Raw genomic sequence first — 11405 nt, 5'->3', positions numbered from 1 at the left:
CAGTGATTCTATGATGGCATGGCCACTCTGGGCTTCAGTGGGCTTTTCTCCCAGAGTGACCGGAACTGTCTTTGCTTCTGCCAGCAGCGAGCACAGATTTATCAGCGGGTGACAGAGGCAGTAACCTCCATCCCTGTCATATGAGGTGGGAAGGGCCAGCTGCCCACATTGTCCATCTGTCCACACTGTGGCTGAGCCTGGGGCTTCCTTCAGCCCAACGTGGGGTTTGAATGAAGATCAGAAAGAAAATGTAAAAGAGGCTTGTGGGAATCTAATTATTTTTTTGAGGTTATTTTTAAAAGAGTGTGTTCTGGGCTTCCAAGGGCCAGCCAGGGAATTTTGTAGATATGAAGATGATAATAAATCAGGAGAGAGGAGCCCAGAATATCCTTACTGTTCAGTTCATAATAATTTGCAATGACTACAAGCTGGCAAAGTGAGCCAAAGCGAATCTTATCCTGGGCTGCATAAGAAGAAGTATGGCCAGCAGGTGATGCAGGATCTGATTCAGCCCCTCTACGCTCCTCTGGTGAGACCCCACCTGGAGAACTGCATCCAGCTCTGGGGCTTCCAGCACATCAAAGACATGGACCTGTTGGAGCAGGTCTAGAGGAGGGTCACAAGAATGAACAGGGGGCTGGAGCACCTCTCCTACGAGGACAAGCTGAGGGAGTTGGGGTTGTTCAGCCTGGAGGAGACTCTAGGGAGACCTTATCGCAGCCTTCCAGTACCTAAAGAGTGCTTCTAAGAAAGACAGAGATCTAACCAGGGCCTGTAGCGACAGAAGAAGGGACAAAGCTTTTAAACTGAAAGCGGGTATATTTAGATTAGATATAAGGAAGAATTTTTTTGCAATGAGGGTGGTGAGACACTGGAACAAGGTGTCCAGAGAAGCTGGTAGATGCCCCATCCCTGGAAGTGCTCAACGTCAGGTTGGACAGGGTTTTGAGCTTTTGAGCAACCTGCTCTAGTGCAGGGGTTTGGACTAGACGATATTTTAAGGTCCCTTCTAACCCAAACCATTCTGTGATTCTATAATTGAACTTTTAAGCCTTATGTTTTGATTTGGGGACACTTGGCAACCTTCTAAGTCAGCAACACAATTCCTAAGAGGTCTGAGAAGAAACTTCTCCTTCTTTCCTAAGATCTAGGGCTGAAAATAAAGAACCGCTTGGTGAGATAAGTACCCTCCGAATCCAGGGACCGGCACACAGAGCAGTCAGTGAAACCAGCAGCCACACGGCTTCTCTGATGGAGCTCACCACTGAGCAGCAGCTTTCAAACACTATCAGCCCTGTTTATCTGCCTTGGGAGAAGCTCCCTTCCCGCATGCATGGGCTGCGTGCGAGTCAGGCCTGTCTGCTTATCTCCTGATACAATCGATATGCAAGGCCCGCTACAGCGTGGTGCCTTATGCAAACTTAATTAAGCTGAAGTAAGGGCTTCAGCTGAAGAAGGAAGTAAAACCAAAGGGCACTGCTGGGGGTCCAGCGCCAGCAGTGTGTGAAGGGTAAGAAATATGGAAGGGGGATAGAGTCTCTTAACATTTTCCCTCAGCTTTCCTACTTCTTTTTTAAGGTTAAAGGTAGATGAGATACATCATGCTGTAACCTCAACTGTAACTCAACATGCAGGTCTGGGGCAGTGAGGGGAGAAGCCAGGATGCTTTTTATGTGTGTAAAAGAAGGCAGGGAAGCCAGGGCAAAATATTTCTGAGGTCCACTCATGGCTCAGTGGGGATCCCAAACACCACCTTTCTCACTGGCTTAAAGCCACAGAAGCTAGAAGTGCACACTCTGATGGGACCGAGGTCATGCCAATAATAGAAGTAACTGCTGAATGCTCCCTCTCTGCAGCAGCACGGCTCACAAAATCCAGGGAGTCTGGAGAGCTGAGCCAAACCCAGTCCAGCCCAGCCCAGGGATTCTCCACTGCCCCAGCTGGGCTTAAGGATTCTTCTTATTTCCTCAGCAGCTGCTCTGAGTTTACACTCACCACCTACCAGTGGGAACGGGGACTCACACCCACTTATTCCGTGCAGCAGAGCAGGCTGTGTGGAGAAGATGGATTACTTTCATCTTTGTGATTGTGCTTTACCTTTTGATGCCCTGGATGTTTATTCCTGTATCATGTATTAATTATTGGCATTCTCTAGGCTTCCTTCTGTCTTAATCTGATTTAAAACAGACATTTGCATTTGAAAAGTAGCTAGCATGTATAGCAAATCCTTTCCCTTGGTTTGCTATTAATGCAGCCAGCTTGATGTATTATATTAATGCTGTTTGCCAGGGGTGAAATTAGCACCACCACCTATGGAGAGGCACTTCCTTGATGAACCCACTGCATTTACCCACAGGCAAAGCATCTGCCTCCCCTGGTGCAAAACCTGGATCCTGACTGCAGCAGGATGGTCGCACGATTGCTCCTCTCCCCCCTGCCTTTGGGCTGGTTTTAGGGGGTGTCCAGAGGTTCTGCATCCTGCCCACGGCGTGGGATGCTGCGTGCATAGCCCGACCAGCCGCTGGGGGAGGAGAATTTACAGGAGAAGGATTAGACATCTGTTGCAATGGAGGATGCGAGAGCTCAACACGACGGTGCCCCAAAGCAGCGGTTGAGGAACGAGGGAGGTGAATGCAGAGGAAAGCGTGGTGAGAAGAGGACTGGGCAAGGTCAGGATTTGTCTAATGGTCTTCACAAGGGTGTAAGCACAGAGGCTGAAATGCATGTGGGCTTCAAAATTCTCTAAACTTTCCATTGCAATATCTCGGCCAGCTGGGGAACAGAATAAACCATTCCTCTGGAGAGTTCAGTACCATATTTCCTTTTTTTCCTTTTTTTTTTTTTTGATTGCTTACACAATTTAGGTTTTTTTGGGAAGTTGCCCCGAGCCTGATTGATCTGTTTAAATTGGTGCAAAGGGCGCACGGAGCTACTGGTGTAACTCGCTCAAGCCGGTGTACCCGCAGCGATGAGGTGGTGGGCAGGGGACCGGGTGACCAAAGGTGCAGTGTCAGGCTCGCTGATGTGACAGTAGCTGAATATTTCCTTTTTTTCCTTTTTTTTTTTTTTGATTGCTTACACAATTTAGGTTTTTTTGGGAAGTTGCCCCGAGCCTGATTGATCTGTTTAAATTGGTGCAAAGGGCGCACGGAGCTACTGGTGTAACTCGCTCAAGCCGGTGTACCCGCAGCGATGAGGTGGTGGGCAGGGGACCGGGTGACCAAAGGTGCAGTGTCAGGCTCGCTGATGTGACAGTAGCTGAGCTGGCCCAAGTCACCAGCCTCAACCCACCACGGCCGCTCATGTAGGCTTTCCCTCCGCTCTGCTGAGGTCTGGTACTCAAACTGCCCAGAGCAGCCTCTCCTTGCCCTACTCCAGCACAATATTCCAGGTCAGCTGAGACTCCTTGAACGGGAGGGTTCTCTCACCCAGCTCCTGCTGTCGGGACTGGGTGAGGAGCAGTATTTCTGTGAGCAGAGCTGGGGAGGGGGTGGCCTTTGGCTAGAAGTAGCGCCGAGCAGCAGGGGCTGGAAACCAGGCTCTCCCAGAACAGCATGTCTGATCACCACGTTAGTTGATTAGGAACAGCTTGAACTGAACGTGTTTCTCCCTAAATGCCCGCACAGAGTTTTGCACCAGGTTGAGTTGGTTTTAAAAGCATGGATATTAAATTATTACAACTTCTGTCCGCAGACGAGACTCAAAGCAGCTTCTAGAGCTCATTTACAAAAGGGTTTGGAAAAGTTATTTCAAGTTAACAGCCTACATTACAGTAGTAGTTATTTGAACAGGTGGGGACTGGGGGAAGTAGGGACATTAGCCAAATCATGAATCATAAGCTAATCAGATTGCCACCCATGTTTGCACCAAAAGGAAAAAAAGCAGTGTACGAAAATACCACACATCGCCAGCTACAGAACTGACTCAGCAACGACCCAAACTTTTATTGGGGTTTGCCAGGGTGAGTGGCTGCACTTCCCTTTGGTACAGGCATGGTCTCTCTCTGTAAACCACCACAGGCCAGTTCTCCTCTGACTCCACCACCTCTGGAGGCCCAGGGCTTGTTTGTTCTCTTTGCTCCCCACCATGTTTCTGCTCTGTCTGAGCAGGGATGAGTTTGGGGCCTTCTGCTCTTTACATTTGCTCTTCATGGGGGTCTGTTCTACTCCAGCAACCAGCCCGTGGGTTTGAGGCTGTTCCTGCAGGGGACCTGGCAAAGCAAAGAGGTGCCCAGGAAGGTACCCCAGGACACCCGCAGCCTCCACCTCCTCCATGATGCTGCAAGCTCCTCTCGCTGGTGCAGGAGGATGTGTTTGGCTGTCTGAGAAGCAGTGGCTCACAGAGCTGTTCCTTTACCCTTCCAAAGCCCAGCTGGAGGGCTGTGCAGAACCACACCGTGGCCCAGCTCTGCCAGGCAGCAAGGGCTGCAGCGGGTCTGCACTGCCCATGTGCCGCAGGGGGGTTTCCCTCCACTGAGGAGTCCCTGGAGTAAAAGAAATATGGAGATGTAACCAGATTGAAAATAAAATCAAATAACGACTACACTGTTGAAACGCCGTTGATGTCACTGGAATTCCTCGTGTCTTACACCAGCGAGCAGAAAACCAGATCTGAAGTGCTGAGGCTGCTGGCAGATGCTTGCCTGTTTGTGTGTGCAGTGGAGAAAAGTGCTTGTTTGGTGCTGATTGCAGACTACGGAATAAGAGCAATTTCTCATCCCACCTCCACAGGAGCTATTTAAATAGTTCTACACCCACTTGGAAAGATGCTCAGTTAGAAAGGGAGTAAATCTGGAAGTTATTACTCCTTGAAGGAAGAAGCACCAATAAGTAGGCTCTGCTAGGAGACTGCCGGCGCTCTCGGGGATAGCACCCTCCAAAGAGCCACAGCTCCCTCCGCCAGCCTGCCTGTGCCGGGAACAGCTTGTATAAGGCAGCCCACAGAGGAAGGACATGCTACAGGAGAGAGCCCCATGGCTCGTGACTGAGGAGCCCTTCGAGTCGACCCTGTGTCCCAGTGAGGCCACGGGCCAGAGCCCAGCTGGCCACGTGCAGGCACCTCGCAGGCGGCACAAGCCACCAGCCCAGAAGGGGAGGGAACGGCCAGCAAAAGCCAAGGACAGGCGAGGAGAGAGGCAGAGCGTTAATTAAAAAAAGCCCTTATGAAATACCAGGGATAGGGTCGTGCTGCGTGCAAGTTGTTAAATGCCTCCCTTTCCCCTCCTTGGGGACTCCCAGCCACGAACTCAGTCGCGAGCCGCGTTTGCCTGTTCTTTCCCAAAATGAGGAGTGGAGATTTAACCCACGGCGCAGCACCCCTGCGGGGCCGCTGGTGGGATGCTGAGCTGCTGCCTGGCTGCTCTCTCGGCCACCCACATCCCATGTCATCTCCCTCTTTGCTAACCCTCCTGCCCAGAAGGCTGCTGCAAACCAGCGGAGGTCCTTCCCCAGAGCGGCTGCTAAGTGTCTTCCTGCAGGGTATCAGGGGAAAAGTTAAACCCAGGTGGGGAAGCAGGCCACCAGTTCTGTGCAGGGGGAGCCAGGTGTGAGACCTTGCTGCTGGTGGCTCCCAAGCCATCTGCAATGCTGGTCACGCCTGACAGCAGACACTCAGGCAGCCAGGGAGCTCTCTCAGTCCCACCACATTAGATGTTTGTGGATTTAAGGTGTTTCTGAATTACGCTGCACCCAAAGAGAGATTTTTACGAATTTATGTACTTAAAATAGCCACAGAGTGCCTAAGTCCCCTAATGAGTCTCCTACAATGCTGCTGTCAGAGCCAGCTGCTCATATTTATACCCTCTCAGCACAGTCATCCTGCTCCGCGACGCAGCACACCGGGGCCCCGACCCTCCAGTGAGTTTCAGGCAAAGCCTTATTTGTCTCCGGCCTTCCCCAACACAGCTATACTGTGAGATTAAGATCTTAATATTTATAAGCCTCTGGTTTTACTATCTGTTTAATTTCATGGTAAATCGTGTGCCTACACTGCTATCCCTCCATCCCACCTGAAACCCTCACCTTATTAGCAAAGGTCAGTTATGTTTTTCCTTAAAAATAAACTAATTATAAAACCACAGTGATTTTCTCACATTTAAGTAGCCTCTGTAACAACCAATTATTTCCGAGGACATGAGAAACAGCTGTTGCAATGCCGAAGCTCAAACAGTTACATCTCAGCTATTTGAAGGGATAAGAGTTGGTATTTTTATTCCCATGTGATTTTAACGAGATGTGATAAACAACCATAGTGTTAGTATTAATTTGTGGAGCAAAGATCACTTTAATTTGCTCCAAGCTCAGCCTTTCCTTTCGGCCTTTCCCTTCCTTTTTTCCCCCTCTTCCTTTTGTTTTTGATAAAGCAACACAACCCTGGGCAAGGGCTATTTGAAGGCAGAGACAGTTTGTGAGCCAGCCTTAAATCCATACAGATTGGGGAGTGGACTGCAAAAACTGCTTTCCAAAATATAATCTGACACCTTTGACTACTGAATAAAAGGAGAGCATTGACTTTGCCTCCCAGCGACCTTCTCAGCTCCCACCAGAAGGTGGGCAAACATCACACAGGAGTCGGTGCCTCTCCTGCAGCCTTCAGGTGAGGACTTCTGCTAAAAGCACTCTTCAATCTGCGTGGGATCTAGGTGGACTTGGCATCTGGGGAAATCGGGCTGCCTTTATTTTAGGCTTGGAAATATAGAGCCAAGCCTGGAGCTCCAGGCCACTGGCTCTGCAAGGTTTTGCTTAATTCTTTGGAAATCCTTGCTGCACTTAGCCATGAAAAAGTGAGTCCACGGCACAAAGAATCGCAGCTTGAGCTAATTAAGCAACAGGGTAACATTTTTTTAACCGTACATGTGCCTGTCACCAAGCCCTTCCAAACATCTTAGCTGTGCTGTGTTTTTATGCTGCTTTTCTCCCTAGGATCATGACACACTTGACAACGGTGATAAATCAGCGCTCGGGCTGTCCTATTAGCCAGGAAAGCATTATCAAGCCCATTTAGCTGGAAATCCGAGGCCCACAGGTAATCTAATAGAGTGATTACCCCAGGTAGTTCCCAAACAAAGCTGGTCTCATGAGGGGAGTCCCGCTCCACCCACTCTGGGAGGATGCTCTCCTGGAAGGCACGAGGGTGATTCTAAGTCTCCTGCTTATGCAAACGCTTCAACCACAGAGTTACCAGATTAAAAAAACAAGGAGGTTAGGGACAGGTGAGTATGTGACAGCATTTTCTCTTATGTTTTATGTGGATTTCAATACAAGAAGCATGTTTTGAGGGCCAGGCTTGGACCCTATAGGCAAAGCAGATGGAGGAATGCCCAGTGGGTCAGTCAAGGGCATTACTCAACATCATCAAAACTAAGGTGCATCCAAGTGTGCAAAGCAGTAGGAAATTTTTCACATAAAAAGTGGAAGATACCATGGACTTCATGCTCCTCCAGAGTTAGGTGGCAGCTACGTAGGGAACTCAGAGGATTTAAATTTTAGAGGCATCTGAAGTGCACCCTCAGTGAGTTCGCGAATGACACCAAGCTGAGTGGTACAGTTGATGTGTCTGAGGGATGGGATGCCAGCCAGAGGGACCTGGGCAAACTCATGAAGTGGGCCCACGTGAACCTTGTGAGATTCAACAAGGCCAAGTGCAGTGTCCTGCACCTGGGTTGGGGCAACCCGTGTTATCAGTACAGGCTGGGGGATGAAGGGATTGAGAGCAGCCCTCCTGAGAAGGACTTGGGGGTACTGGAGGATGAAAAGCGGACATGAGCTGACAGTGCGCACTCAGAGCCCAGAAAGTCAACCATATCCTGGGCTGCTTCAAAGCAGTGTGGCCAGCAGGTCGAGGGAGGTGATTCTGCCCCTCTATTCTGCTCTAGTGAGACCCCATCTGAAGTAGTGTCCAGCTCTGGAGCCCTCAGCACAGGAAAGACATGGACCTGTTGGAGCAGGTACAGAGGAGGGCCACAAAAGTGATCAGAGGGATGGAGCACCTCTCCTACAGGACAGGCTGAGGGACTTGGGGTTGTTTAGCCTGGAGAAGAGTAAGCTGCAGGGACAACTTATTCGGGCCTTTCAGTACTTAAGTGGGCAGCCAAAGGAAAGATGGGGACAAATGTTTTATAAGGACCTTGAGCGATAGGATGAGGGGTAATGGTGAAATACTGGAACAGGTTGCCCAGAGAGGTGGTGGATGCCCCATCCCTGGAAACATTCAAGGTCAGGTTGGACAGGGCTCTGAGCAATCTGATCTAGTGGAAAGTGTCCCTGCTCATTGCAGGGGGGGTTGGACTAGATGACTTTTAAAGGTCCCTTCCAACCCACCACCATTCTGTGATTCTAAAGCTACAGCTGGACACCAAAAGAATGACCCAAAATGAGGAGTCCGCACTAATCCACCTCTTTAAAAATCCGGCCCCAAGTGACTCGCCAGAGATTGGGCAGGTGTTAAGTTGCAAAGCCAGAAATAGAAAACCGATTCCCTCTCCTGGCCTTTCATTTGAGGCCTTGGACAGATTCCCAGACAACTGCCAGCCATATGAAGATATAAATTATTTGGAAGAGTGCAAAAGGTAATGGACCAGGGTCAAAAGCCACCTGCAAGCCTGCAGCTCCTTAGCAGGCACCAGTGGCCGGAGCAAACCTGGGGCTTATGACTCATGCATTTGCCACGTGTGCACATTGAAATACCCTTTCACCACCAATCCTCCCCTTCCTCCAGGAAGAATTTCTACCATAGGCTGGTTTGTGCTCCACCATCCACCTGCCTGGTGGCAGATGCAGGCAGATTTATTACTGCAGAGGAAGGTAGGTTGCCATCTCTGGAGCACTCTGCCTCCAGCACCAGCCCAGGCTGTGGATCACTCTCCGGCTGGAGAGCCGAAGGCGGGCTGTGTGATTCCTGTCGTGTTGCCCACAGGGCTCCAGCGATGAAATGGGCTGGAGACAGGTTGATTTCTTTCTGTTTTGTAGGAAAATTACCAACAGCGGGTGATAGCTGTTTCAGAAAGGCAGTCTTCAAAAAGGCAACCGATTGCCATAGCCCCTCTTCCCCTGGGTTGGGGCACACACGCCCCTCCCTAAGTCTTGCCCAACACAACGGGATCCAGGTCTGGCTGGAGCAACCGTACCGCAACTGGGAATCCTATGGCTAAAGCCTGGTGGCAGCGATCTGCAGAGGTTTATTTCTCTGTGCTCTAAAATGACCCCCTAGCTGCCTGTGTCCGGATTCAAGTATTTGAAAGCTCAAGCAGTCACTGCCGCGGTGAAGCGGGCAGCAGCGTGGGTACCTCCGGCGTGGGGCCAGTCAGCTGGAACCCAACAGCTTTTGCTTCCCTCCCACACTTCCCCATTGCGGCGAGCAGCACTTTCGTGCCACAGGCTCATCAGCACCCCATCCTCAAAATCTGCTCACAACAGCTACCGTCCTTGGCACCGGCAGCAAAGCTCACAGGCTTCCTTTTCTGTTTGAAACTGGTCCCCAGAGGCTTAATTTGCAGACGGTAATGGGATTCCACCTTCCTGCGCCTGACAGAAGGTGCCTCTGTGAGCAGCCTTGGTTCACCTTTCAAGAAGCTGACCTCTTTTTTCTTGAACAGCATCCCAGTTTTGCTATGTGGGCTGTGACAAATGTTTCAGGGAAGGATTACAGGGTTAATTAACACATTAATATTTAATCCTGCTTCCCAACTATTGGGTCATTGGCCAAAAGTTCTGCCCCCTGGACCCAAATCTGCACCAGCCATAAATATGACTTTCTTCTCAGAATCTGACTTTTTATTATTCTCAACTCCTTTCTTCTGCCTCAAGCCCAGACCTCCTTTCTTCAACAGCCCTCTCTACCAACAAATTATTCTGGAAGGAAACTGTCTTCTCTCGGCTCCAACTACAAGACTGAACCTCATTTACTGTCAGCAACGTGCCCTTCCCTGGTGGGGTCTCCCCTCTTTCGTTGAGGAGGCACAGTGTCTTCATGCACATTATCCTATGTTTCTCCTCAGCTCTGCAGAAGTGTAGGGAGAAGAGGAAAGGACTCCAGAGGAGCTGCAGCTCACTTTTTGGGATGGGCGTGGAAGAGCATGGGGATGGGGAAGCTTTTGGCCAAGACAGGGTTTCTGTCTCAGCTGGTGTGAGACACCTCTGGATCTGGCAGCAGGAGGGTGGGAGGTGGGATCACAGCACAGGAAGGCAAATCCATTACAGCTTTAAAGCTGGATACAAGCAGCAGGGAAAGCACATTGGCACAGGCTTTAGCACGGGACAGTTTCTTGACATCCAGCGTTTGTGCAACCAGCTAGAAGCCTGTCCCATTCAGTTTCCTTGCTTTTTTTTTTTTTGCTGAGCTAGCAGGACTGGAAGACGTACACCCACCCACGGTGCAATCACCCCTTCCAGTGCCACGTGTGCCAGAGCAAGCCGGGGCTCCAGCTGTGCTCCCACCACCCCTCTAGATGGGGCCTGCCCCAGGTTTCCCACACAGACCAGTCTGCAGGAGAGAGCAGGGCTCTTCCCAGTAACTCGGGCTCTCCCCAGTAACCCAGGCTGCTGGGGATGGAGTCGAATGCCAAGGAGCAGATGGGACGAAGCACAAGCGCGTAGCCGCAGGGACGGTTAGGGGCTTCGGCAGCTCCCTACAGCCTACTCATTTGATCAGTGTTTCTTGGTGTCTGCCAGCCCTCGAGGATCCACCCTGCGGCACACAGGGCCTGCTCCCCGGGGGTGTCGGCCACACGGCCCCCCAGCCGGTCCCCGCGGGGTGGGCAGCACCGGGTGCCCCCCGGATACGAGAGCAGCACCGGTGCAGGCAGCAGAGCCACGTCCTTCCCCACCAGGGAGAAGGGAGGGCAGCAATGGCAGCCACGGCCACACCACCAAGGACGCATCCCCAGGCGCCTCCTCATTGGCTTTTTTTTTGGGGTTTCCCCCCATTTTGGGGGAGCTGGGTCCATTCTCCCCGGTACGCTCCCTGCCCAACCGTGCCCCCTGGGAGGCTCCACGGCGGCAGCAGAAAGCCGGGCCGAAGCGGGCTGCCCCCGGCTGGGGGCTGCGGGCTGCACCGGGGGGGGGGCGACCGACCAGACCGGGACGGAGGAGATGCCCCTGCCCCGGCAAGCGCTGGGCCGGGCCTCGCCGGCTCTCGGCCCGGGGGGCGGTGGGCGCTCTGGTGCCGGTGCCGCCGGGCAGGACCCCCGGGAACCAACAGGGGGGATGAGGGGTAGGAGTGGGGGGGCGTCAGCGGCAGCGCCCCCCGCCCGCCGGGTTATGAATGGGTGCAGCGGAAGCCCCGCCCCCCCCCGGACGTGACGCCCCGCCAATGGGGGCGCGGGGCTGCGTGGCTGGATGATGAGGTCAGCGCGGCGGGGCCGGGGCGGGGGCGGCGCGCGGGGGGCCGGGTGAGGCGCGCGGGGGGTC

At 52.2% G+C, this 11405-nt stretch overlaps 1 protein-coding gene across 1 annotated transcript in view; it reads left to right on the top strand.

Moving 5' to 3' along the window:
• Positions 1 to 493: 493 nt before the first annotated feature.
• EXT1 (exostosin glycosyltransferase 1) overlaps positions 494 to 11405 on the top strand; it is a 194590-nt gene continuing 183678 nt past the window's right edge. Inside the window, exon 1 of the mRNA XM_014965212.1 lies at positions 494 to 604. Within this exon, the coding sequence (XP_014820698.1) occupies positions 494 to 604 (111 nt within the window). The remainder of the gene's footprint in view (positions 605 to 11405) is intronic.

The sequence above is a fragment of the Calidris pugnax genome, unplaced genomic scaffold, assembly GCF_001431845.1.
Source record: "Calidris pugnax isolate Ruff unplaced genomic scaffold, ASM143184v1 scaffold41, whole genome shotgun sequence".
Lineage (NCBI taxonomy): Eukaryota > Metazoa > Chordata > Aves > Charadriiformes > Scolopacidae > Calidris > Calidris pugnax.
The sequence above is the reverse complement of the archived record's forward strand: the minus strand, read 5'-3'. Positions and strand labels throughout refer to the sequence as shown.